This window comes from Orbicella franksi, chromosome 2 (genome assembly GCF_964199315.1).
Source record: "Orbicella franksi chromosome 2, jaOrbFran1.1, whole genome shotgun sequence".
Classification (NCBI taxonomy): domain Eukaryota; kingdom Metazoa; phylum Cnidaria; class Anthozoa; order Scleractinia; family Merulinidae; genus Orbicella; species Orbicella franksi.
In genome coordinates, this window is record NC_138146.1 from 1,761,970 (window position 1) to 1,789,684 (window position 27,715).

Consider the following 27,715-nt stretch of genomic DNA (forward strand, 5'->3'; position numbering starts at 1 on the left):
TGGCACATTTTCCCAAGTGTGGAGCAATTTTCCGAGTGTGGCGTTTTTTTGCAAGTGTGCCGCATTTTTCCAAGTTTGGCGCATTTTTCCAAGTGTGCCGTATTTTTCCAAGTGTGGCGCATTTTTTCAAGTTTGCCGCATTTTTCCAAGTGTGATACAATTTTGCAGGTGTGACCCATTTTTGCAGGTGTGACCCATTTTTCTAGGTATGTAGCATTTTTCCAGGTGTGCCGCATTTTTCCAAGTTTGGCGCATTTTTCCAAGTGGGCCGTATTTTTCCAAGTGTGGCGCATGTTTCGAGGTGTGGCGCATTTTTTCAAGTTTGTGTGATACATTTTTGCAGGTGTGACCCATTTTTGCAGGTGTGACCCATTTTTCTAGGTATGTAGCATCTACATCTACATTTATTTAGTTGATAAAGTCCCGCAAGACATCACATGCATTTTTCCAGGTGTGCCGCATTTTTCCAGGTCTAACCCATTTTTCCAGGCGTAACCCGTTTTCCAAGTGTGCCACGTTTTCTCAGGTCCGCTGCATCTTTTTAAGTGTTCCCCATTTTTCCAATTGCGCCGCATTTTTCCAAGTGTGAACCATTTTTCGATGTGTACCGCATTTTTAAAAATGTGATCCATTTTGCCAAGTGTGGCGTATTTTTGCAAGTGTGGCACATTTTTCCAAGTGTGGTGCATTTTTGCAAGTGTGGCGCATTTTTCTAAGTGTGGCGCATTTCTTCAAGTGTGGTGCATTTTTCTAAGTGTGGCACATTTTTTCAAGTTTGCCGCATTTTTCCAAATGAGCCGCATTTTTCCAAATGTGCCACATTTTTCAAGTGTGCTGCATTTTTTCAAATGTGCCGCATTTTTCCTGTGGCGTGACCTATTTTTACAAGTTTGGCTATTTCTAGCAAGTGTGCCCCTTTCTTTTAAGTGGACCCATTTTTCCAAGGGTGACCGATTTTTACAAGTGTGATCCATTTTTACAGGTTTGACGCTTTCTTCCAAGAGTGACCCATTTTTACAAATGTGAATCTTATTTGAAGTATACTTAGTTTTTTCAAATGTAATCCATTTTTCCAAGTGTGACCCACTTTTTAAAGTGGGACCCATTTTTCTAAGTGTGACCCTTTTTTTCCAAGTGCGATTGATTTTTTTAAGTGTGATTTATTTTATAAAGTGTGAGCTGTTTTCCGAAAGTTTGACTCTTTTTCTAAGTGTGACCCCCTTTTTCGAAGTGTGACCCATTTTTCCAAGTTTAACCCATTTAACCCAAGTGTGATCTATTTTTGGAAGTGTGAACCCTTTCTTTAAGTGTTATTCACTTTTCTAAGTTCGACCCATTTTTCTAAGTGTTGTGTATTTTTTCAAGTGTGACCCAATTTATCATTTTTCCACGTGTGATATAAACTTCTGCGATGTCAGCTTTGAAAAGCGGAAAGGAATCACCTTCGATGAACTTTTGTGGTTTATGAAACCATTCGCTCGACACGGCGAATCAAATTTGGCCCAGATCGAGCGACGGTCCGCGAATTTGATCGATAGAAGCGAACTGAACATGGATTTGCCGCCATGCTCTAGTTCGCGACACCCATTCTTTGAGCGAATTTTACTGCGAAGCCTCGGCTGGTTGTAATATTTACTATTTTAACTATTTGTACCAGGCCATATATGATCTGGTGACCTGGTTTACCGCATTAAATTACTCTGTCAAATGCTAAATGGCTCATACACCACAAACATCCGCAAATTGTGCAGTAATGATAGATTTGTAGTCTGATTAGCACAAGCACCATGACGTCACCGGAAATAAGCATCCATGCTCTGCTGGGTATTTCAGAGTCTACTGAATCTCGTCATGAGCAAAGCTCTGCCCTGAGGTCCAAACTGTTATCCTTTTATCGATCATTTTTGATTAAAAATGTAGCCCTTAATGGCCGTTTTCTCTACCCTTTCATTTACCTCCTGCCTGAAAAAGGTACTCCTTTTGCGCAGAACCTCCTTAGTACACTATAGGAGGTACTATAGAGTCAAAGATGTGTAATACACAATGTATTTTCTTGCTTCATTTATTTGGATAGTTTCTATCACAAACAGACCCACATGCTTTAAAACCTGTCTTTTTTTATTAGTATTGTTTGATTTATAATTTACTTCTCTTAACTTACTAGATTCTGAAAATGGAACACATAAAGTAAAGCTTATTACTGTTTACACTCTGCTTAAAAGCGACATCCCAGTATTGTCTCCAGGACCATTACTGGAAGCGAAGCTGTACGACTTTGACACCAATTCAAAATAAATAAATCGACAGACGTTTTTCGATCTTTTAAATTCCATCAATCAGTGATGAAACAAGTGCATTTACTGTTTCTGTTCAATCCTTGAAGATCAAGGTGTAACTAAAATTAATGTAATCATCAAATCAGGAAAAATAAGGCTTAAGCATTGTATCATTCATAAAACAACTGATTAGAAAAACATATTTTGCTGATTTGTCACCACGACGTGTACATGTCAGAACTCTTGCCAGCTTGTCACATGGAAGTTGTATTCCTTCTGAGATGGGATGCCAGGGGTTTCAGTAATGTTTTCAACAGGGTGGTAACTGGCTTTTACAGTCGGGCAAAACTATTTGAACTGAAATTCTTTATAAGTATTTAAACTTTCCACGAGATGGTCAAACCAGGAGAACAAAATCGACCTCACAGCCGGTCAATTTTCCCAGTGCCCAGTCCTCAATGAAACCCCTGGCTGCCAGCTGCAAAATGGTCTTGACTGATGACTGAAATGCAGCAGAAAATAGCTAGTTCGACTTTGATACAGCATTTACCACTTACTATTACTACTAATTTGATCCTTTGTAAAATGTAGCTTGGCTTTTTGTTCTTGAAAAAAAAAAAAAAGATTATTACTATTACTTGTTACTTGAAGAAATCTGCAACCATGTTGCTTCAGAGAAGATGATCACTGCCTATTTGGCCAGCAGTGACTGTCCACCCATCTCCTCGGGACAGGACAGTCCCATGACATCTAACACAGTAGTTGCCACATCACAAAGTGCTGCATTGTGAGTAATTTCCTTAAACTTGAGTCCACCCGTCATGATGAAGGGAACTAAGATGAAACAAAACAAGTCACAGTAACCCGATGGACTCGTAAAGTCGTGAATGAAAACCAACAGTTTTATTATTTTATCTTTATCATATTTTACTGTATGTTATTGCGTGAAAACTGCTGTGGCTATACCAGCTGAGGTGCACTTTTGATAAGCTTGTTGGACTCGGGATTAAGTCTGGGTTCACAAGCTGTCCAGGGTCAATGTGTTTCCCATTCTACATTCTCAGGAAAGACACTTGAATGTCTTGCAAGAATTAATAAAGTCTCTCACAGTTCCTCCCACTATCCAGGAGCATAATTTAATGGGTACCAGCGAATTGCCAGAACTGCACTGACTGACAAACCTTCAGGGGAATGGTCTGTAGCAATACTCCTAGCCGCTTCACAGTACAGTAAGCAGAGTCAAGCACTGGCAAGATAAGCCACCTGGGCTAACCCTTGTGACTTCGTCATGAACAGTTCAGCACACTGATTTATCTCTTCACCATAACTAACTGTGTAAGTTAAAGAAATTTTATAGACCTCCTTTTCAGTTAAACTAAAGTTATCTTTGGTTTGGGCCCAACCTTGCTAACTACACAATTATATAAACGACAATAGAAACCTTGAACCTTGAACTCTATTGCTGGTGAAGAGAACCAAGGTTAAGGTAATCAGTTACCTCTGTTAGTGGTGTGTGCTGTATGAGGACCACCTTGCTCACTGAACATCTGTTCAGCATTGCCATGATCTGCTGTCACCATCAGAACATATCCAGTCTCTTCACAAGCTTTGAAGACTTCACCAATTGCTTTATCTGAAACCAACAGCAAATAAGTGTAAGTCAGTCTGACTCAATCAAATCAAACTCCAAACTTCCACATTCCGCAATGTCTCCCAAGCCAGTGTACAGGTACATTGCACTGTCTCCAAGAAAATGCCTTCAAGTCTCCTCACAAGGAAGTGAAGTGTTAAAAGCACTATTAATATTAATCAACGTTAATTTTAAAGCAGGGTCATAGTAGATATGAGGCAAACCAAGGCGCTTTTCTTCATTTTTGTTGCTTGTGGTTTTTGAAAGGGGAAAATAAAACACTGCTGAGCTACTGTACAGTGTAGGAAAATAATTTAACCTTGGACATTGCCAATGCCTCCGTCATAATTTTTCCTGGTTACGGCCCTGTAATGTGATTACTGTTCCAGACATGGTGGCCAAATGGTAAGTGTGCAGGACTCTGTATAGAGCAGTCTGGCTTTGAGCCCTGGCCAGGGTTACTGTGTTGTGTTTTTAGGCAAGACACTTTATTCTCACAGTGCCTCTCCACCCAGGGGGATACCAGTAAATGTAATGCTGAAGGGGGAGTATGCATGTACCATTATTTACATCCAGAGGGGGAGAAGTATTCCTATTTCCTTCACGCTACTGATTCTGGGAAAGGCTCCAATGGCAAAGGAGAGTTGGACTGACAGACTTTATGTGCAGGGTAGGCTTAGTAACTTACCTGTTGCTTCACAGCCCTTGATTGCAGGCTCATATTTGCCAGTGTGACCGACCATGTCAGGCGGAGCAAAGTTACACATTACAAACGGGTATTGACCACTTCTTACGGCTTTACAGACCTGTTAATTAATACAGAACAAGGGCCAGGCACAGTGGCCAAGTGGTTAGTGTATAAGACTCTGAATCATCTTAAGAGGTCACAATGTAATTAGAAGGGAAAATTTGCTACCTTCCCTGCCCAAAGAAAACCTTGTCAACTGCAATTTCTGAATTTTCTCCAGAAACTGATACAGAAACTGATAGCTAGAAATTCAAATCCTGTGGCCAAGATAATCGGTTACGGATCGAAATGGAGCCGAAATGGAAAGCAAGAGCTGGAAAACCAGCGATTCTCGGGTGGTTAAGATAAACTTTGAAACCTTGGGAGACAGCGAATGGGAAGAAGAGTTATTGACGGCTACCATGAGGCAATTCTGACGAAATTAGACCATTTTTGTGGAATTTACAGAGCTTTGAGTGCGGGCCGTTGGGCCAGTGGGTCGCCCGCCTTTTGTTTCTCTTTAGGGGAAGGAAACCGCCAGAAAGTAAAACTCGCCTAAATGGCTCTAAAGCATCTCCAGGAACCCAGAGACATTAAGACAACGCAATGCAAACATAAGGTAAGCCATTTTATTCAAATTATTTTCTACACGTAGCATTTAGAGTAATTTTTGAAGTATTCTCATACATTGTCTTAAAAACGGCTAAAATTGTAATGTAATCGCCAACAGCATAATGTCACGTATTAATCGTATACAACGTCTGGGCTACCTGTGGTTTTGTAGATAGTATTAATTTGTGAAGTAATATGAACTTAACAAAAAACTAGAACAACACTTTCCACTTTACCTCTTCACCAACACCTGCAGCACTCATCTCAGGCTTCAGGTCGTATGTCGCTACTTTAGGCGATGGCACCATGAATCTAGTTTCACCTTCAAACTGCTTCTCCACTCCACCATTGAAAAAGAAGGTCACATGGGCATACTTCTCAGTTTCTGCATGAAATAAAAATTACAGCGACTGTCATTTATCAGAAAAATAATGCATTCATGACATTCTGAAGGATTTCCTGCTGCCTTCAAGGACAGCAATCAAGCTTATGCAGGCATCATAATTTTACATGTGTGCACATAATTATATAACTAATCATGTATAGAGCAGTTTTCAATCGAGTGTTGAAAGACCAAAACCAAACCAATTACTTACCAATTAGACTACTCAGCCAATCTGGAACTGTAGTAAAAACCAAAACCAAAACCAAAGTAATTGCCTAATTTCTTTCGACACTCAACTGAAAACAGCTCTAACTACTTAAATATGTTTTGCAAGTGGTAAATTAAAACATATTGATCTGTGACAGTTTGCTTGTGAAAAAGCTTTATTATTCTGTGAATCCTGTAGTACAGAATGATGTAAATGATTGTAATTTAGTACTGATGAAGTCGTTTTTCAAGGCCACACCTACCAGCACAGTGAAACTGAGGAACACTCTTAACAGATAGCCATTCTGCGAGCACATTCTTTGGGGTGACAGGAGGAAACAAAACAGGGAAGGGAAATTCCTTCTTGTACTGTGTCATGGTTATCTGATGCTGAAAAACAGAACATGTATTTATTTTTAAAATATCACTTCAGTTACCATTAAGCATTACCATTAAGCATAAAAGAAAAAAAATAAAAAGGTTGTCTTTGTAACAAGTAGGTAAATCAATTGGTGGGAAGATACTGAAGAAAAATCAGATGAAGCAGATATCCTCATGTCATTTTGTGCAAGCTAAGCCTACAGTTTATAACCTTTGTCTGGTTTGTACATGTAATACATGGACATGTGTAATCCATCTTTATGTTCTGCACAAAATATATTGGGCTCTCATCTGTAAATGACTTGATGTTTTGTATTATTTGTCACAGTGTTTATAGATACTTACAAGATCTTTAGGAATGACGTCTGTCTCAAAGGGTGGTTTTATTCCAAAAGCTTCATTGATTTGTCTCATTCTGTCAGCTCGGAAGTCGATAAAGCAAAGAACATCTCCATCTGTGGAAATGGAAAACTTATTATTATAATTTCAATATTATTATTAAATTATCACTGTAAAATGAAATGTTATAAATTAAAGTTATTGTTTTGTTCACAAAAAAGCAGTTCCCTACCAAAAGATGCTACATTATTTTATTTATTTTTTCCAAGAGGGCATTGTCAGCAAATGAATCCTGCAATCTGATTGGTTTTTAGCACGGCCTCGATTTTCCTACATGTACAGATGTATCTCCGGCCAGTCACAGTAATGGGCACGTAATGTGTATGTGAAAAAGGTCAACAGTCAAGAGAGAGGAAAAATAAATAACATATTACTACTTTAGGGTCGGTCCATATAGCGAATGACTGTGACCGAGGTCCTAAAAATGCTGCCCGAGGCCACCAAATAACATATTCATTCGATACTGCAATTGCATTTACTAACAGTTAAATGGCGGACAACTCTCTGTATGTACAAAATGCTACAGCCTGATAACTGTTAATGTTTAGCACAAACCTTTGATTCTTCCTTCTGGATCTACAATAATAGGTTTAAGAAATTCGTCTGTCTCATGTTTGTCTCCCTTAGCTTCATATCGACCTTTGATCACCTGATAAATACCAAAACATAAAAACAAGTTAAACAGAAGGATCTCAAACTGTTTCAAGAGAGCAAAATAAAAATACCTTTTTTTTAGAAAATAGACCAAAGAAAATATGCATGCTGATCAATTTAAAATCATGTACAAGCTGTTGATGCAATGATGGCACCCAGCAAAGAGAATTTACATTTCGATGATCAATGTAAACAAGTTGTTTTTCTTTTTTCAGTTGCAGAATTTTCTAAAAGAAATAGAAAACATGTTCTCTGTGTTTCTTTTGATTTATACAAATTGTAGAAACGAGTGAAAGTTTGGGAGAATTTAAAAAAGCTGTGGAAACACTCACCTGTCGAACTGTGTTTCCACAGCATTTCTCATTCTCCCAAGCCATGGTACATGTTTTCTATTTCTTAATTAATAATAAAGTTCAGGAATATTCAATATTTATACATTTTTTTTTATTATTGGGTAAGGAACTACCAACTTAAAAGTAACATAGGCACAACACTGTGTGCCAAACAAATCAAATCTGTATCATAAAATGTACCTACCTCAATAACTTTGTCTGGTGTAGTAACTTCACCCTTTCCTTGAGCTAATGCCTCATAGGCAATCTTTATCCTTTCCCACCGTTTGTCACGGTCCATTGCATAATATCGACCAACAACAGTTGCAAGTGAGCCATAATTGACCTCTTTAAGCTTCTTCAAGACCTGGTCCACATATGTTACTGTAAAACCCATATATAAAACTAGTTATACTTTACCTACAACAATTACTTTTTGGCAGAAGAATTTCACTTTTTCTCTCAGGGCGAGTCTGTAAAATATGTCACTCTTATTTCAGTTCTTGACTCGCAAGGCTAATAATTATACCCAAGACTATAAAATAATAAAAACTTTGCTTTTGTCCACTGCTTCATAGAGGGTCGTACAGGGGGGGGGGGGGGGGGGGGTCTATGGCATGGTTCACAAATGGAAAAAATTGAGGATTATGGATCGCGGATCACGGATCACTCTTTTTAATAACCTGTTCTTACACTAGAAAGAGTGTTTGAAGAAAGAAAAATCTTGAAAGGCTTAGTCAAGGCTCCATATTGCAAATTGCATGTCACAAGCTGTCGATAAACAGCTCTAACCATTTGCAGGATCTGCATCTCAAAATCACGTAGAATTGAATGATGAAATCACAAATATCATGGGTCACGCAAAACCTTCACATCACGGATCACGAAGAATAATTTCCTAAATTTACATTTCACAGAAAATAAAATCAACTAATCATGCATCACGAGAATACCCCTGTATGACCCTCTTCATAGTTCAACTGCTTCATAGTTGTTTTGCAAGGTTTTCAAGAGGCAAGTCCTGATCAAGTCAGATAGCATTCAAGCTGTTGTTTCCCTAGGGAGTTTCACTTCCCTAGGGATTAAAAAAACAGTTTTGGGGGCATGTTACATGATGTGTTAATGTGCATAGAACACTGCATTTCAGTTACAGGTTATACAGTAACTAATGTAACTAAAACAGATCGATGACTGATATATTTCACCTCCACTTGTGGGTGTTGTATCTCGTCCATCAGAGAAAAACTGAATGAAACACTTTGGAACACCAAGTTCTTTAGCTGCATCAATTAATGATTCTAAATGATTAATATGTGAGTGGACCCCGCCATCACTGACCTGGAAAACAATAAATAGTATTAACACCAAGGGTCTATATAATTGTCACAGCTGGAACATTATTTTTATTTCTTAAATTCTTCTTCTTTTTTTTCTTAATTGTAAAATACAAACTGATTGTTTTGTTTAGGGAAAACAAAGGAAACATTATCTAAACCAAGAAAACAATGTTAATAATAACTAAAATGCTTATTGTATCATTTGCTCTGGACCAATGCAGCAGTTAATTTCAATCTATTATTCAATCTATTATTGCTAATTTTAAGTTTGAATATACTACAGTATGAACAAACGTCACTGTCTAACTCACCAAACCCAGGTAATGGAGCCTGCCATTACCAGCTTTTGCTTTTTCTGCTGCTTCTGCTAAAACTTTGTTTTTTGCAAACTGCTTCTTTTCTGAGGTCATGTTAATTCTTACAATATCCTGGGCAAAAAGACCAAAAATAAGTTGAAATTTTACAATTACATGTAGAATCATCTTATGCACTTATCATAACTGACCCTTAAACTGTACTGTTGCACTATCAGTGATCATTAAATTACATGCATGTGAACGTTGTAGTTATACATTACATATGTTCTCATCTCAAGGCATTTCTAACTACTAAGGAGTGCATGTAAATAAATGGGTCCTGACAAATTATTATATACCAAAGATTGAGTCAAAATATGTACCAATGTGCAGAGGGGGATGGATGAAACATGTACACGTAGACTTCTCCAGCAGTCAAACGCAAAAATTCAATGCCACTGTACAGTTTTTGTGGTGTTGAAGCAACTGCTCGCACCAGGTGTGACTGAGTGAATGCTGTTGACATGTACATGCAGCTTGCAATGGATGAGCACCCATTCAGAGGAGTTAAACAATATTTTTGCTTGCTTTAAGACATAATGGACAACAGGACGGGCTCTGGCAATGTGAACCACTTGGGTCCACAAGTGCAGAACAATTTTTTACAGACATATTCTAGAAAAAGAGTTACCTGGTAAAGAACTCTTCCAGCTCCAATGTTCAGATGTCCTACTTCACTGTTACCCATAAGTCCAGCGGGTAACCCAACTGACAAGCCAGAAGCATCCAGAGTGGTGTAAGCATTCTTCTCTCCGGCACAGAAGGCATCCATGACTGGAACTGTGGCATTGGCAATGGCATTACCTGTAGCAATACGACATTGATAAATGGAAGTATTTTTCTTAATCCTATAGGAGTGAGATCCAAGTGGCCCATCAGGCTGGAGCATATCCCAGTTTCTGTAGCATGAAGTGACTAGGAGTATTTCTACTCCCCCCTGGGTGGGATGCTAGTCCATTGCAGGGTTACCCCCAGCATTATGTTTGCCGGTACCCATTATACACCTGGGTGGAGAGAAGCAGTGTGAGAGTAAAGTGTCTTGCCCAGGAGCACAACGCAATGTCCCCCGCCAGGGCACAAACTTGGACCACTCAATCCGGGAGAAGTGCCCTAACGATGAGGCCACTGCATCCTTACTTTCTCTGTCCTAAACATAACTTTTTTTTACCTTTTTTGAAACTAAATCAATACCTGTATTAACAGCAGGAAAAGCCAACATGAGTCATTCTTATGTATTACCGCAATGTACAAGGTGCTGACATGCTTTTTAAGCTCAAGCAAAGACTAATCCACAACTTCCCTTGGTTCGTGAAATCGTAACAAGATGGTCACGCAACGCCACATGACACTTACTCAAGGTACATGTAGCATAAACTACTTTGCACAAAATAATCTCAGTTACCTTAAAAATCGCATAAGTAGTGAAAAAAAAGCTAAAAATTCAAATTTGCGCATGTCCTCTGACAACTCAGTGCTTGGTGTTGAAATCACAAATAGATGTAAGACTTCGATATTTGAAGACCGTGACAGTTCGATCGATCCAACAAAAATGAGATTTTCTTCTGTTTACAAGCTTATAAGTCATAGAAGTCATAAAGGACAGCAATAATTTCCTTGTAAAACATTTTAGTCATTAAAGTAACAACAGAACAACAACAAAATCGCTGCAAATGAAGACATTTTTAAACACATGTATGCAGAAATATAATCACACTAACTGCCCAGAGGTACTACAGTGAACGCCAACGATAAACAAACATTGCTTTGTTGGGGAAAAAATTAAATTACCTTCTTTGTTTTCAGAGATGCCCCAGCCATCAATGACAATCAAACAGACCTTTTTCTTTATCTCAGCCATGGCGAATGTTACATCTCTTACCCAACCGGTAACCTGCTCCAAAGTTCAAGAGCCAGCCAGAATCCCCCTGTGCATGATGGTTAATGACACGCGCCCACGGATCTCTGGGTATTTTCGAACATGGCGCGAATACTCGAGTACTAAAAAGATGGCCAATAAAATACAAAAAAATAAAAATAAAAAAATAAAAAATAAAAAGATGGCGCCATGCGTTGCCTTCTGGGTAAATTGACGTCAGTTTTTCATGCGTCTGTTTTGTTATAGATCATGAATTTCGTCATAACATTGTCAAAGTGGCTGCGGATCCACGAGGCCGAGGCGATACCTGAGTGGATCCGCAGACTACTTTGACGATGTTATGACGAAATTCAGAAGCATTAACGACTGACGTCAATTTGTCAAATTGTCTGCTCTCGCTCGTTGACCCCGGGAGGGCACTGCCATATATGGGCCATATAGGTATGTGCCGCTGTGAAGGGTATGTTTTCAAGCAGTTTACTCTAGGATAGGGTATATAAATCAGAGCGTTTGGGTCTAGAATAGGGTATCATTTTCCACAAAACTGACTGGTTGGTTGAAGGCTTTATCTAGAGTAAGGAAACCAGGAATTGCCTCTCAAAAATATATCAAAAAATCAAATCGGCAATTTTAAATTTACGCAAATCAGCCTCAACAGTGTCGATCGATGGGGGGATTTGGGGAGTTTACTCTAGTATAGGTTAGCAAAATTCAGCTGAACTAACTCTGGTATAGGCTAAGGGTTCCAGGGTTCCAGCGGCACATCCCCACCCAGAAATTCCCAAAGTACCCCCCGGATCGTTGACGCATTGCATAAATTAACATATAGATTTACCCAAGCCGAAAAGCGGAGCTCCTTGTCTGGGTTGTTCAAAGCCCGATTAAGCTAACCCAGGATATAACGCAAACACTGATAAAATTAAAAAAAGACTGATAAAAATTAAAAAAAATTTTTGTTCAAAGTTTGAGAAAAGATAGCTGTGAATTATTTAGTAGGGCCTTTCAAGACAAGCTAGAGACGAGCGTAAGCGTAGGATTACGGTAAAAGAACTCCAGAGGGGGTATTCATAATTGCTTAATTCATTATAAATTATTAATCTAATACTGAAGTAAATTTAGCCTTCACTTCAGTGTGTAAATTATACTTAACAAAATGATGTACTTGTTGGTACTTCTACCGTTTTCACTTACAAACTTCGGACACGGATTAAATCGTTTTACAGAGCCTCACTTCAAAGCAATTAATTTTGCAGAAGTTCTAAGAGGTCAAAGACTCAATGGGAGCGTCATAAAGGACTTCGCAGCGACTTCCGAAAGATCTTGTCAATTTGAATGCGTCGAAGACAATCGTTGTTTGTCATACAACTTTTTTCCTGTTCAAGGGAAATGTCAGCTAAGTAACGCGGATCGGTTTGTTGGTCGCGTAAACTTCACAAAGGAAGAAGACGTCTTGTACAGAGGAATACAGGTAACTGAAATTAAAATATTGGAATAACTTTCAGCCTCGTCGTTAGACCGAAAGAGGGAGAAAAAGAGTTTGAAGTTTGAAATTAAGAAATAAATGAAACGAAGAGGGCTATACAAGATATACTTTTTGGAAAACACTTTTATGAGTTTTCCACACAAAGATTTATTAGAGCTCACAAAAATGGTAAAAAGAATGTTCCTATAATTGCAATACGAACAGCTATAACAACCATTCTAGTACAAAACCTTGTCACGTTTGAAAATGATTAACGAAAAGGAATTATGTTCAACAACTCAGTCGCTGTTTTATGTTAGAGCACCTGCGAAAGACGCAATCCGTGCAAAGAAAACGAAGTATGTGATGCTGACTACAATACAGGCAGTCACTTTTGCAAGTGTTTCAAAGGTAAGTGTGCTAACATTTTTTTTTTTTGCAGCCATTTTGAGGAGGAAGCAACGACTTGAAGCTTCAGTGTAAGAAACATCCAATAATGAGGTGACTAACAATAGATGGTTTGAAAGGGATTTGGAAAATTATCTCAAAACGACAAGCAAACTTTGTTGTTAAGTGCAATATATTCTGGACATATTTCAGGTTAATTTTTCGGAAAGTCACAACTTTTAATTAAAAATAATCTTTCGAACATACATAATTAATACTTGTTTTGGTTTTCTTTGTGCATTTTTAATTTAAGAATGCCCTAGAAACTGTCGTGACCATTACCAAAACGGTTCCACCACTGACGGTGTGTATTGGGTTTACCCTGACAAACAAGAACCCATTCAAGTGCTGTGCGACATGACAAATGACGGCGGCGGTTGGACAACTTTTCAAAGGCGTATGGATGGATCCGTGGACTTCTTTCTCGACTGGGCATCGTACAAAAAAGGATTTGGAAATCTGAGAGGCGAGTTCTGGCTGGGAAATGATAATCTTCATCGCTTGACCGCATCTGCTAACATGGTAGTTCGATTTGATATGGAAGATTACGAAGGTGACCGAAGATATGCCGAATACACGACCTTTGCTGTGGCCGACGAGAGCGACGATTATCGGCTGACGGTCAACGGATACCAAGGCACGGCAGGAGATGCAGTGGTGTCTTCTGACAAACCCTTCAAGTATGCAGCAAGTATTAATCCACTCTTTGACAACAATACGCAGCGTATAATCAAATGAATACGTAATAATAACTAGTAATTTATCTAAAGTCGTGACACAGGGAGTGTTTGCCCATTCTCCCGAGACAGGGGTTCATGATAACAATGCGTGACCATGAAAATACAAAAAATTCAATCAAATACAAATAGGGAGGATAACCGAGCGCAAGAACCGTACTGGGGAATAATGACCTGAGGTCATGGCACCACGGATCGAGCGTAGCGAGGTCGGTTCTGTTATGTTGATATGTCATTATGTCACCAGTGTGAACCAGGCTAAAACAATCCACAACGGCGACCGCAAAGGGAACGTCACTAAACAAAGGGTTTCAAAGGAGAACAATGGCCGTGCACGTGTGTTGTAAATGTTACATTGCACTGCCGTTCTCTGTACAGCGTGAAATGACTAAATTCTGCTATTTCTTTAAAATGTATCTCTTGAATTTAACGCTGGGTTTCATATTCAGTTTCGAGATCACTTTTTAACAAGGCGAAATAAACTAAATGACTTTAGAGTATCTCGAGATTTGCAGATAAAATATTGATTAATTTTTTGATCGACGCTGACGTCCTCGTCGTCGCCATCGTGGTTACTTTAATTCCCTAATAACTTTCAACATTTGCGTTCTTGTAGGACAACCTTTCACGAAACAGCTGTATGGTCGTTGATCAATACATTCCCTGTTAACCGTTTTTTTTTCTGTCTTTTTAGCAATATGAAGTTCTCTACCAAAGATAGAGACAACGACGTAAATGGTAACTACAACTGCGCGTCGTATTTCAAAGGCGCCTGGTGGTATAACGCTTGCCATACTGCCAACCCCAATGGTCTGTACCAAGGTGGAGGACATGCCGAAGGACTTACGTGGGCGCCATTCAGAGGCCAAGAATACTCATTAAAGCACATGGAAATCAAACTTCGACCATTGTGACACTAAGTAGTGTTTTTAGCTTTGTAGAGAACTGGGTGCTGTTACTTTAAAAAGCAAAGCGTTTTCTAACGACAATCAGCAGAACAAGTTATCACGTAGTTCTCGCGAGCAGCTCGAGGGGACTCTGACTCTTCCCCAGCCGACTCTGAGTCTCTGACGAGAGCGAGAGTCGACTGGGGAAAAGTGATAAAGCAGGGGTTGATGGGAAGGGAGGGGCGAAGGGAAGCCTTTTCTCCTTCCCATAACCCCCTACGCGTTCACGCTCACGCCGCGCGTCTCTCGTCAATTAATATTCAAGACATTGAGGAATGACAAGGGACGAGTTGAAATACACTTGTGATTAAATCCTTAAAAAGTGGTCAAAATTCAGAGGCATGCAGTTAGCTTCTTGATGAGTGGAAAAAAGAAGAGGCAATTATCCTTACTAATCTAACTGGGGGATTTTCCATAGGTTGTACTTATTGGCCCTGGCCCTATACCCACATAGGGTTATGGTCGAAGAAGTATTTATTGGCTGCTTGAAACTTGTTTTGTTATCTAAATACCTAATCTCCTTTTTCGCTGAGTGCGTTGATATGAGGGTCTCAATGGGGTAGTGGCTAATATTTTGGCTTTTTTACGGCTAACGATTATAATTAGAAATTAATCACCATTGTTTTAAAAAGTTACAAATTATTTTTCATCGTACTAAAAGTTAACAACTTGTTTTGATTACTGTAAAACGCAATGAAACCTTTGAAGGTCTAAAGATCATTCCGAGATGTAAACTTTGTTTACGGTTAACATTTTTCCAGTTGTTACGCCTAACAGCTAAGCTTCTGGCCTGTTTAAAGGCTATCGCTTAGCCCTATATTGAGACTCTCAGATATGGCCCGTGAACCACACCCGTACTCTAATGTGTACAAAGTGGGTTATATGTCTTACTCTCTGCTGGCTGGGAAATGCTGACAGGGAAATTTGTTGGGAGCATAGGAGTTCAGTCATTTCTTCTGGGAAGAACAGGAACCCATATAAATTGCCAGCGATTCAAAACCTTGTTTAACCACATTATTACGTATTTGTTGTTGATTTCGTGGCCATGCGGGTCCCAGATTAATTCTGAAAAATTAGCTTGTTATGCACCCTTAAAAAAAAGCACGAACTCCGCGAACGCTGAATGTGAAATATTGTTTATACTCTATTGTTTGTAAAGGATTTAACACAAGAAAGGATAGTCAAAATACAACACTCAAATAGCCCATATTCCCGGCTACAGTACTTACTACTACTTTAGCTATACCCCCTGGGGATATTGGACCGAGCTTTTGGGAAACCAACGACCTTTTCAGTGAACAGGTTTCCTTGCGGTTTGCACCTGCTGCCATCATGAGCCCATCCTCCAATGTGTGATAAAATCATCCTCTAAAGTCAGGCAGGTAGTTGTGCTGCGTCCTGTTTGTTTGAAGAAATATCGGTTTACCGTGATCAGTAATTTTTACTGGATGGAAGATTGGCACCATGCCCAACCCCCAAACTGGAGGGCCAGGGTTTTCTGTCAGGGTGGCCTTCCCTTAGCCACTATATCCCGTCATAATTTCTAAAGGGGGCCGGATACCGGCCTTATGCTGTTGTCGCTCAGCTGCAGTTGGACTGCATTACCAGGGTTATGACAAGGACATGCGGTAGTCTACTTTGTGGCGGAGCCTATGACACGGTGGGCATTTCTCAGCATATACGGAGTACACCTAGTGGCCTCAATGCACTCCACCCCAGTATTCCCGGCTATGTGGATACCTTTTGCTTTCCTCACGGAACCCATCTTCCCTTCTTGACCTCACGTCGAGATATTGTGATTTCCAAATGAATGAAATTTCTCCCCTTTGTTTTAGAAACAGTATAGATTATCCCCGTCAAAACTTTGAGATTTTACACGCTAGTGTGCTATAGGCTTTTGTACATTTTACTTTTTCCCCACTAAAATGCTCCACCTTAATGCTCCATTTTTGACCATTTTTCTCACTAAAATTCTCAGTCTCCCCCCAAAAAGTCACTAAAAATGCTCGGTTAATACTTATACAAAGGGTTTTTTAAATTTTAATAATTTTAACGTTTTAACGCAATTAACAGCTCGGGTGTTTAACAACCGTGTACGTAGTATAAAGGGTCACAGTCTCACAATTGTGACTAAACAGACATGGCCGCCGTTAATTTGATTTGACTACAGCTGACCTCTCCTCAGTCTCCACTCTGCTGTATTAGGGTGGCCTTTCATTTTGGTGTTTCAATTTCGAGTTAAGTCTTCATTTTCTTGTAAAAAATAATTTTTATTTCTATTCTCTGTGCAAACAAGATTAATTTTCTGGGTAAATGCCACTAAAATGCTCGACCAAATGCTAGCATAATGTACAAAAGCCTGTTGTGCTAACTGTCGATAATTTTACTGTGTTTCAAGCGGGTTGCTTTTCTTTGCAGGTGATAAGTTCCAGTGTATTTTATGTTTTGTAATATTTCTTTCATTTTCCCAATATGAAGCTAATTAATTCAATGAATTGCTTAGATATGTTTAAGAAGAGGAACGGTGTGTATCTGATACGTATACCCAAGCAAAACCTGTGGGCTTAAATTTCAAAAGTAAGATTTAAACCTGTAAATGGATTCAAAAGTTTCTTTCCAGAAACAAAGACCTCTGGTATCTCTCACATTACTCAATTGACAACCTGCTTTGCTTTCTTGTTTCCAAGGCAAGTTTCAATAAATAATCAGCTGAAAGTAATAGACTTCAATCTTTCCAATGTTTCACTATGGTCAAGAAAAACTACAGCTCGAGGTTTAACTTTCGAATGGAAACCGATAAATAATTGTTAAAGGAAATGTTATCGAAACCTGTGTGGAGTGCAGGGGCAAATGCAAGGGAACGACAGCTCACATGACACTTCAAAAGGTGCGAAGAATACTTAAACTTTTCACCGTTTGCGTTGTCGTCAACAAAGATTGTTTAATGTTTATCTAAGACAAAATGCCTGTTTATGCGCCTCCAAAGCGCTATGTATTGTCTGGAATGATTTTTATTGGCTTTTTTGCGATGTCTGGTTTGAGAGTAAACTTGAATGTCGCTATCGGCGCAATGGTCAACAATCACACCGCCGTAGTGGACGGAGAGACTATCTGTAGGGTAAGTTAAATTACTGTATAACAAAAACAAGATATAAAACTGTTTTTAGAATTATATTTCGCGTATAACCCTCGATGGGAATATTAAAATCAGTATATAAGATGGAATAATTGCAATTTTTAAACCGATATAAAACGTTACTGACCATTCATTAGTATTATGTAACGCAATTTTTTTTTTTTTATTGGGCATTTAAGGTTACAACTCTCTAGGGTATAGCTTTTTTGATATTTTCTACTCCCAGATAACAACAACAACAACAACAACAACAACAACAACAAAAAACAAAACAAAACAAAACAAAACAAAAACAGAGCATTAAGAGAAAAATTTCGAAGCGCTTCATGACATTTGAAGACGTAAGAGCATTTTATACCTGCTGGAAATAGCTGCCTGTCGCTGCTTAACGTTTTTTTCTTTTTTTATACGCCGCCGGTTTCAAAAATGTCTAAAAGGTTCGAAGCAGGAAACTTCTGAAACATTCCAGTATTTAACAACAACATTTTGTTTACTTTAATGAATTCAAAGGAAATTTCAGCAAAATTTGATTCTGTATTAAGTTCTCCTGCAGAGTAATTGGTTTCCATGACAACCATCAAAGGATTTTTAAGGGAGGCTTGGGGAGTTCATTACCTGGATTTTATAGATAAAATGGCATAGCCATCATTTTTTGTTGAGTTTAATAAAAGAAAATGAATATCATAGATACTAGACGAAGAAGCTTCCTTGCACAGAGTGGAGCACACAGAGAGAACAAACTCAAAATCCAAGCGAAGCAACAAAAAACACAACAACAGCAGTGAGAAATTTAAATACAGCTGCTCGTGAATGAGGCTTAGCAAATTGCAGAGAGACTTTTTTTTTTTATATAAATGCGATGATTTATGCAATCGACACCTTAAAGACGTTTTTACATTTCTCAGTTGAATGCATTTATATATAAACATTTGGTTTATGATTTTATCTACAGGAACCAGAATTTAAATGGGAGCCTGAGCTAAAAGGTTAGAAACCATCAACTTAAGTAACATCAAAGAAGAAAATAATTAAATTGAAATTGATAATTAATTGATGCTTATAAACAACACGCGCTACATTGATCTGGGACCGTGTGAGGTACGATATCCCTCTACAATTTCCAGATGCGACTTGGTAGCAGCGTAGCTTGGTGACAGGTGTCTGCAGTCATTCGGTGACCGTGTATTTTGTGTAAATTAAGAACATTATGTTTTTTTTTAGGTGTGATTCTTGGTGCATTCTATTACGGCTACATGGTGTTCCAAATCCCTGGGGGCTGGTTGGCGTTACGAGTGGGCGGGGCTCGTCTTTTCGGAGCAGCAGTCCTTGCTGCATCAGTACTCACTTTGTTAACCCCAGCGGCTGCTCGCTGGAGTCCTGCTGCTCTTATTGTGTTGAGAATATTAGAAGGCCTCGCGCTGGTAAGCTCATTAGACAGTACACTTAAACCGGTGTTACCCGCTGAGGTAAATAGGGGGAGAAATTTACTGTCGTGGTACAGTCATGAGATAAACATCTTCTGCGTCCATCAGCTTCATAAATAGACCTCCCAGATTCTAACAAAAAATGGCGCCGAGTCGAGGTCAGGATGGACAAAAAATAAGAAAATGTATGGAAATGTCCACCGCAACCTCGCTCTGATTACTATTGTTCGTACGCACTGAAGTGGAATAGGAGAAGGGTCTATTTGATCTAGCCGATAAATTCTCTAGTCGAGAGAGGAGAGAGTACTAGCTAATCACAGTACATGGATATTTGCAGTGACAATTTACTTGCATATAATTATTGTTGGCTCAATCTTTAGGATGGAAAAGGATGGAAAAAAACCTGTGTGTTTCCTCAATGAGAAGAATGCTTGGTTTAGAATAAAGCCGTATAATGGCAAATAAAAGTGCAACTGAAAAAAATCAAAGCTCGATCGATAAACGTCCAATTAACTTAAAGAAGATTGCAAATTAACATTTTTGGTATGCACTGTTGTTAGGGTGTTTTATTTCCTTGTAACCACGCTATCTGGAGCCGATGGGCGCCATCTGCCGAGAGAACAACTCTGGTGACTGTTTCCATCACAGGTTTGTCTTTTTGTGTCTGTCCACAGTGGGCCGTCTATGTCACAAATACTAAACTATCACCTGATCTCAGGATAATTGTATTAGTAGAGAGAAGTATTGTTTTTGGCTTCTGTTGAAAGCTTGATCAGTTCATTTGATAGTATAGTTCAGGATGAAACAGACACGATAAGAAATCAAAATATAATAATTACTAAATCACGGTTGGAACAAAGGATTTGTGTACAAATTTATCGATCTAAGCCTAAATTTTGTTAAAAAAAAAGAAGCAGTAATAAGATTGACAGGGATGCATTCTAGTGTAATAATTTAAAGGCACGTTTCACCCTTAAAATGTCTCTCTATTACCATTTCTGTGTTACTCTTTTTCTCAGGAGGTAGCATCGGCTATTTACTCACTATGCCAGTTTCCGGTCTATTGACTAAATATGGCTTTGATGGAGGCTGGGCCTCTGTATTTTACTGCTTTGGTAAGAATTGCTGTTGCATTTATCACGTTGGCAAATTTTATTAGCTTTAATAACGCCGAATTTAAACTAACCGATCATGAGGCCTCACAACTACCTATTCTAACACTTTGATTCGTTGTTAACTCGGGGTTTGATTATGTATGCATTGGGACACTGGACCCACAGGTAATTCAAGAAGGTACAGTCTATTATGGTTACATGAGGTAATTTTCCAACCTCATTCCCAGGGCTTTTCCCTTTCTCTAAGGGAAAAGCCTTGGGAACGAGGTTGCTAATTACCCATAAGGCAACAGCATGGCATGACAGAGTGACCCGTTATTACCTTATTAGGTGTTTTCGGCATTGTGTGGTATGTTGTCTGGTTGATGGTCGTGTACGAGTCTCCTGCATTGCATCCCACGATATCAACTGAAGAACAAAGATTAATACAAGAAACAGCATTGGATCTATCCAAGGTAAATCCTGTGTTTACAAAAAGCGGACATTACTTTACAAGTATCCAAAATTTGGCAGTTTAAGAAGCAGTTAAAACTGAAGTATATCTGTCTTATACTGATTTTTTCTCGTATCTCAGGTGGACAAGATTATTATCCCTTGGAAATCTATTCTTTTGTCACCACCAGTGTGGGGAATAATTGCTGCCAACTTTGCTTTAGACTGGGCGTTTTATATTTTGCTGATATCAATGCCGACTTTTCTGATAGATGTCATGAAAACAACCATCACCAAGGTGAGATTATCAAAGGACAGCTGGTTATTTTTTGGTAAAACCTGCTCCTTGTAGGGAGCTTAAGCAAACCCCAACGGCAACGGCAACGAGAACGTCACCAAAAGGTTTAATGAGCAAGACAATAGCTATACACCTACGTTATAAATCTTTGTACATCTCGTAACGTTCTCTGCAAAAAAACAAAGTGAAATCATCAAATTTTGCATATTTTGAAGAACGCGAGCCACGACTGCTAATTTTTCGTTTTTCCTTTTCAGAATTGATCGCTCGCCTTGGACGCCCTGTGTAGACATAAGCCTAACAATAGATGATTAACTCTCTTTTTGCCTTTATTTTAAGATGGGTTTCTTAGCTGCAGCACCTTTTCTCGTCAAAGGGCTGTGTTCTCCATTGTCGGGATTAGCGGCAGATGTTCTTAGAAAGAGCAAAGTGTCAACCAAAAATGTTAGGAAAGTTTTTTATGCTGCAGGTAGGCCACCACATGTTTATGCCATTCTTAATGTCCGTCCGTCCGTCAGTCAGTCAGTCAATCGGACAGACAGACAGAGACAGACAGACAGACAGACAGACAAATAGACCGACAGACAGTCAGTCAGTTCGTAAGTGGAGCTGTCTGTTGGTCAATCGGTCGGTCAGTTGATCAGTGGTTGGATTGGTGGTCGGACAGTCAGTGAGTCGTTCTGCCTTCCTGTTAGATCTATCGTTGTGAGTCTGTCTATTGTCCTTGTTACCTCCAGCTTTGAAGGTGCAGTAAACTATAGAGCCGTTTTCAATTGATTATCATAAAACCAAACCCTATGCTTGTTCAATGTTATGACTTTGGGTAAACAGTAAGGACACAGACAATCCAATCAACCAATCAAAACTTGACCTAAGTAGCTGATGCAAAGCGCGGGGAAACGTGTGGGAGCGAGTTACAACTGGTTTTGGTTTTAATTCTTGCTGGATGATAGAGTGACGGGAGTTTTCTAAGCCAATCGTGTTTGCGTAGTAACACAAAACCAATTACGGTTAATTTCGAGACTTAAGTCAAAATGCTCGATCTCTTAGTATCAGGTCACAAAACTGCCCCATCACTGTTTATTCCTCCGTCTTATTTCTTAACAGGAGCTGTAGCAAGTGGATTTCTAGTTTTAATAGCAGGATACTCGCTAAACGTCACAATTGTCGTTATCTGCATGAGTCTTGCGGGAATGACTACGTCACTAGCCTTCCCAGCATACACTGTGAACATGCTGGACATTGCACCTCGCTACTCTAGTATCATCATGGGAGTGTGTAACACAGTTGGAACAACAGCTGGTTTTGTTAGTCCAACTATTGTGGGCTTTATCACCCAAGATAAGGTTGGTGCCTTAGCTTTAATTTACAAAAACATCCGGGTATTTTGCTTGAGAACTAGCCAAACAGACTTCTCTTTTCGCATGTTCTCTTGATGTCTGAGATAAGACCCATGACGTAAGCTTGTGGAAATGCGTATACTAGTCTGATTGACAATTGGTCAGTTTTGATTTTCGCGCACGTGTAACAGCGAATAGAGGGACTAATTAAGCAATAGAGCACTTTTTCCGTCTTTACATAGCCTCATCTAAACACGAGGAGGGTTGGGAAATTCGAGACAGTTATGCAAACCCGAGACGTAGTCGAGGGCTTGCATAACTTTCGAGAATTCTCCCAAACCTTCGAGTGTTTAGATGAGTCTATGTAAACACGGAAAAAGTGCTCTTGACTATTGCTTTTATAAAATAATTCTCAAAAATACGCGCGAATCTAAACTTCTGTTGTGCGACTGTTTTAAATATATTCTCAAAAGAAACCATTTCTACCAACACCAAATGTCGAAAACAAATTTTGCAATTCATATCTGCACTTGAAAGTACTGATGAAATGAAACTGATAATGAAATTTTACCTGTGTTTGCACAATTTCTCTGAGCTTTGAAATTTATTTTCTCGAGTTTCCTTGCATGGGAAATTATTATTGGTGTTATTATAGGCAAATATTTATATCTGTAGCCTTTAGAAAGTGAAAAATGGACAGTAATACACTTAAAATTATTCTGTCCGGTAAAACCCGAAATTTCTGATTCTGATTTCGTATCAGATTTTGTCTGAAACTCTTCGAACCCATTAAATAACTGTTGGCCGTTTTCCTTGTCGCAGACTGCAGAAGAATGGCAGGGAGTATTCTGGCTGACTTTTGCAATATTAGTTGGTGGGACGGTCATCTTTTGTGTCTTGCTGTCGGGAGAACGCCAGGAATGGGACAAAGCTACTTCAAAACCCACTGATGATGCTATGGAATCACAATATGCTGCTGGCAGATAACAAATCACGAATAACGAATAACGAAACTACTTTTGCGTTACGCTACTACGCGCGCAGTCTCTACTTATGTACTATTGCCTCGAGTTTGACGACCTGAAAAGACATTTTGGTTTCACGAAAACCATCAGTGATGGTTTGATTTGTAGAACAGTAATTTACAAATGAAAAGAACCAATTTTGGAAATGGAGGCCAACTCACTGTTTCCCGTTGAGCCAGTCATTAAGTGTTTTGTTATGCATCCCGACTCAAAAATAGAAAAAAAAAATACGAACAAGGTGTTGCTTTATGCCTGCTGGTACACAATTTGCTGCGCTTTCAAGGTGCACGACCTTATCACGGGCGAGTGGAAACTTCAACTTGTTGTTTTTGCTAGGGAGTTAGTGAGTTTTGACCCATAACACGTGATACGTTTTTCTCCATTCGGAAAACGTATTTGACTTGGGAGGTATAAAATTTCGCATAGCAAGTCAACATTTTAAAGAAAATTGCTGTTATCAAACGAATGTAAGTTGTAATAAATAAAAGCCTTGCCTTCTCTTTAAAAGCTAGCAAAAGGAATCGCTGAGTCTCGAGAAAGCGTTATTATTCTAGGTTATTTTCCCCAAAGCATTTTTTTTTATATAATTACAACAAGCTTAATCACATAAGGTCGAGAAAAGCGCGAAATTTGAAATAAGTATATAAGGCCTTTTATTCAAATTCAAGGACATTTGGTGCTTTATTATGTCATATTAAAAAATAAAAGCCACTGCTACCTGTTACGGTCGGAAATTAATTAGCATATCTTCCGCGAAGTTTTATATTAAAAGATTGCTATCGTTCATGATTGTTAATTGTTATAAATTCGGTTACATTGTCGTTTCCACTGCTCTATCAAGACGAAACTTTCATTTAGTTACTGATACTATCGAAAATAGATCCTTTTCCTTGCTTTGCTATTGAAACGTGATAAACTGATATTTAATTTATAAGTTTAACACTGCTTTCGCTCAACAAGAAACGCACCTCTAATGTAGGTATGTGTCTTGTTTGTGTCTCCGATCATGAGAAATTTTATGTTATTTTATCTCAACGTTCCTTTGCAACAGTCATCGAAAATTCAGCACTGTAAAAGCAAGAGACAGATTTTAACACGTTTAGACTGATAGAAATTGTTTATATCTAGAAACGGTGGGTTGTGATATTCGTAAATATTATTACAGCAAAAGTATCGCAGTTATGAACACAAGTAGAGCAGTTGTGAAATTTAAGTTCTTAAAAATATTCAGGCTTGAACGGGATTCGAACCCATGACCTTTGTTATACCGGTGTAGTGCTCTGCCAACTGAGCTATCGAGGCAACTGGCCGGGAGCTTGTTATTTTGTGAGTTCGAAATATACCCGTAGATGGTAAAGATACAAGTGATTATATGAAAGATCATGTATTTGAACTGCAGAGAAAGATATGAAAACATGACTTACAACTTCGATGATCCATCATGTATTCATATCTTTCTCCGCGGTTCAAATATTTGTTCTATCATATATTCACTTGAGGCTAATTTATTTTAGGGACTTTTACAAAAAGAATGACAATGTGTTCAAATGGAATTCCAAAGAGATACATTCTGTCCATATTGGTTTTCTGGGGCTTCTTTACTATGTATGCATTGCGAACCAATTTAAACGTAGCCATCGGAGCAATGATAAAAAACCACACTGTGTTTATCGATGGAGTGGAAACTGAAAAGGTAAGTCAGTTTTCTTTAACCTTTGTTAAGCAGCTTATTCACGAAATGTTATTATCGATCTATGAAGCAGTTGAGAACTTCGCGCAAGTTATTGCATTGCTTTGTATTGTATTTTAAGCTGGAGTTCTTGTGGTAGGAGCACACTAAAATGGTAAAAAGTCGATTGTTGAAAAATATGTTTCCTCCGGAAAGCAAAATGCTGCTACATCAACATACATGTGAATCATGCCGGAATTCATTTGTTTGCGTTGTCCACTGGACTAGAATACTAATTTATCTTGTATTCTTCACATATCACCCTTGCAAAAGGTAAACTTAGCACGCATTGTTTAGAAAGTAGTTTTTATACAATGGCTTGACCATATAATGACCTTTAACACTGTGAAACCGAGTCTTTAAATTAGACTTTTATTTTAAGTCCGACTTTGACGAACGGAGGACAAACCAGTTTGTCTTGGTATTTCAAAATAACCTGCTGGTCCACTCAGCGTGTTCTCTTTGGATTCACAACTGTTATGACAAGCTTAAATATCAACAAAGGGGATATAACCTGTCTGCTAACAATATACTAAGAGTCCATTATACTCTGGCGGTTTGGCGGTTTAAGCCAATTTGCCGGTTTGCAGGTACATTCGCATTTATCTGGCGGTTTACGGTTTAGAAATTGTCGCGCGGCTGCAGGAAATCATAAATTTAGCTCGAGGTTTTCGGTTTTTGCGTGTTTTTGTGTAAGTTATTCAAACAAAGTTAAGAGGCTCAAAATAGAGCCTTCAAAACTCGTGCTTTTAAGCTTCCTTGTAAACATCTCGAGGAATCTTTGTACTTGTGAACAGGCCATAAGACGTCAAAACGTTTTGTTCGCTGGTTACTGAATATAGTTAGAAACAATTTGTTCTGTTCTTAAGATCTTGTGGCCTTTGTGAGGAGAACTACGATTGTTGGTTACTGTTAAAAAATCGCTTATGATGATAATCGTCCTACTAGTAGGACGATTTCGGTTTTCAGTAGAAACCGAAAACAGTCTGCGGTTTCGAGCGAACAAAGTATGGTAGTTTGCGGAATATATGACCCCCTATAATAAACTCTCTATATTGATATAATTAGTATACACCACACAAGTGAAAAGTGCTTTTCACGCGTTCTGATTGGTTAGCTTGGAGGTGATAACTGAAGTAATATTCACCTCCAAGCAGCCGAAGAGAAACAAAATGGCTTCCCGTTTTGCTTCGGTTACCGGAGAGGAAATCCTTGCCCGATATTTGTTCAGCTTGTGTAGTATATACTGAAACAATTACTCACCCAAGTGTCAGTGAAAGCTTCGCGGCTCGGTAAATATCCATCGCTATTTACCTCCACTGCGGTTAATAACTGTTAAGAGTCTGTTAACTGTAGGACAAAATTGCTGTCGATCGTTCAAACTAAGTAAAGGTCTAAATTAAAAGACAAAATTCTTAGTATCACTCAATTAATCAATCGATCGATCAATCAATCAGTCAATTTTTATTGCACACTACATCAGTATTATAAAATAAATATGAGAAGAGAAATATATGTTGCATATGGCTATGGAAAGAATAAACAAAGAATTGGAGATTAGTTGGCCATTGGTTGTTAATATCCAAACAAATTGGGGATTAGTTTACCAAGTGGCAACTGCAGGGTTGCGATGTTTCGTTATTTTACTAGAGAAAAATAAAGTGGCAAACTGTAAATTTTCTTCAAATCCTTCTCCTTTTGTGTCAATACGAAGTGGTGTTAAGTAAGGTCGTCTGTAGTCTATGATGAATTCTTTGTGAATTTGTCTCTTAGGTAGCGGAATTTAAATGGAGCTCAAAATTGCAAGGTGAGGTGCACAGTCTTTAGAGTGTTTATGAAAGTAATTTCCTAATTGAAGCGATTTATTTTTACGGCACGTATGCCAGTCAACATTTTAAAGGGGAAATCGAATTAAAACGAAATCCCTGTGGGAGATGTAAACAAGGCCCAATAGAGACCTTGAGATCTACGTTTGCCGCAAACGTCTGGCTGCGGTTTGAGGTTGGACGTTTGTCGTCCGCCGTTCGGCGAATAGAAATGCATTGGAAATTGTCAAAATCATGCCAAAAAGAATGTAAAGAAAAAGTATGTTTCCTAGCATGCGTAACTTCCTAAAGAAAAAAAGCATCATAAAACGCACATTCAACTTAAGCCGCCGCCATATTGGATTTCCTCTCAATATAACTTTACGCTCCGTAATTGCTTATTTGCCTAAAAATTATAACCACTTCGTAGGAAAAGGGTTACTTTATTCGATTTCAGCATTTATACGTGGTATAAAATAAAATTCAAGGCAATAAAGTCTGAGGTAAATGACTTACGTGCAAACCTACCTCTTTACGTTCAAACCTAAAAAACGTGACGGCTGGCTCTGGTCACGTGACCCCTAGCGTTTGCCGCTTGCGATTAATGGGGATCTAAAAGTCCCTAATATCTTGCTCCCGTTACATG

The 27,715-nt window shown here is 38.7% G+C and overlaps 4 protein-coding genes across 4 annotated transcripts in view; 3 read left to right on the plus strand and 1 right to left on the minus strand.

Annotated features, from left to right (window-relative positions):
* Positions 1–2,046: 2,046 nt before the first annotated feature.
* On the minus strand, positions 2,047–11,296 carry LOC145475423 (2,3-bisphosphoglycerate-independent phosphoglycerate mutase-like). Its single transcript, XM_081455263.1, has 12 exons — positions 11,085–11,296; positions 9,928–10,100; positions 9,252–9,368; positions 8,809–8,941; positions 7,809–7,987; positions 7,173–7,266; positions 6,564–6,673; positions 6,101–6,227; positions 5,482–5,630; positions 4,595–4,712; positions 3,775–3,909; positions 2,047–3,110 (listed from the first exon to the last, which is right to left on the minus strand). Exons 1-12 carry the CDS (start codon positions 11,152–11,154, stop codon positions 2,968–2,970), a joined length of 1,548 nt encoding a protein of 515 aa, XP_081311389.1. The 5' UTR covers positions 11,155–11,296; the 3' UTR covers positions 2,047–2,967.
* A 55-nt stretch (positions 11,297–11,351) lies between these two features.
* On the plus strand, positions 11,352–15,291 carry LOC145475438 (microfibril-associated glycoprotein 4-like). The gene is made up of 4 exons (XM_081455265.1): positions 11,352–12,640; positions 12,955–13,045; positions 13,335–13,761; positions 14,513–15,291. The coding sequence occupies exons 1-4, from the start codon at positions 12,326–12,328 to the stop codon at positions 14,730–14,732; spliced, it is 1,053 nt and encodes a 350-aa protein (XP_081311391.1). The 5' UTR covers positions 11,352–12,325; the 3' UTR covers positions 14,733–15,291.
* A 2,318-nt stretch (positions 15,292–17,609) lies between these two features.
* Positions 17,610–24,022, plus strand: LOC145467505 (vesicular glutamate transporter 2-like). The gene is made up of 10 exons (XM_081451051.1): positions 17,610–17,883; positions 18,854–18,887; positions 19,123–19,322; positions 19,886–19,973; positions 20,345–20,440; positions 20,771–20,895; positions 21,015–21,170; positions 21,510–21,639; positions 22,278–22,516; positions 23,333–24,022. The coding sequence occupies exons 1-10, from the start codon at positions 17,728–17,730 to the stop codon at positions 23,495–23,497; spliced, it is 1,389 nt and encodes a 462-aa protein (XP_081307177.1). The 5' UTR covers positions 17,610–17,727; the 3' UTR covers positions 23,498–24,022.
* A 632-nt stretch (positions 24,023–24,654) lies between these two features.
* LOC145475454 (vesicular glutamate transporter 3-like) overlaps positions 24,655–27,715 on the plus strand; it is a 10,158-nt gene continuing 7,097 nt past the window's right edge. The window contains exons 1-2 of the mRNA XM_081455266.1: positions 24,655–25,228; positions 27,038–27,071. Coding sequence (XP_081311392.1) covers positions 25,067–25,228; positions 27,038–27,071 — 196 coding nt within the window. The 5' untranslated portion in view covers positions 24,655–25,066. The remainder of the gene's footprint in view (positions 25,229–27,037; positions 27,072–27,715) is intronic.

Coding starts and splice junctions, on each gene's coding strand:
- LOC145475423 (XM_081455263.1), bottom strand. CDS start 11,154: ATGGCTGAGATAAAGAAAAAGGTCTGTTTGATTGTCATTGATGGCTGG. Junction 10,101..11,084: donor CATCTCTGAAAACAAAGAAG/GTAATTTAATTT, acceptor GTATTGCTACAG/GTAATGCCATTGCCAATGCC. Junction 6,674..7,172: donor TCCAGAAGGAAGAATCAAAG/GTTTGTGCTAAA, acceptor CCATTTCCACAG/ATGGAGATGTTCTTTGCTTT.
- LOC145475438 (XM_081455265.1), top strand. CDS start 12,326: ATGATGTACTTGTTGGTACTTCTACCGTTTTCACTTACAAACTTCGGA. Junction 12,641..12,954: donor TCTTGTACAGAGGAATACAG/GTAACTGAAATT, acceptor GTTTTATGTTAG/AGCACCTGCGAAAGACGCAA. Junction 13,046..13,334: donor CTTTTGCAAGTGTTTCAAAG/GTAAGTGTGCTA, acceptor TTTTAATTTAAG/AATGCCCTAGAAACTGTCGT.
- LOC145467505 (XM_081451051.1), top strand. CDS start 17,728: ATGCCTGTTTATGCGCCTCCAAAGCGCTATGTATTGTCTGGAATGATT. Junction 18,888..19,122: donor ATGGGAGCCTGAGCTAAAAG/GTTAGAAACCAT, acceptor GTTTTTTTTTAG/GTGTGATTCTTGGTGCATTC. Junction 22,517..23,332: donor GCTTTATCACCCAAGATAAG/GTTGGTGCCTTA, acceptor TCCTTGTCGCAG/ACTGCAGAAGAATGGCAGGG.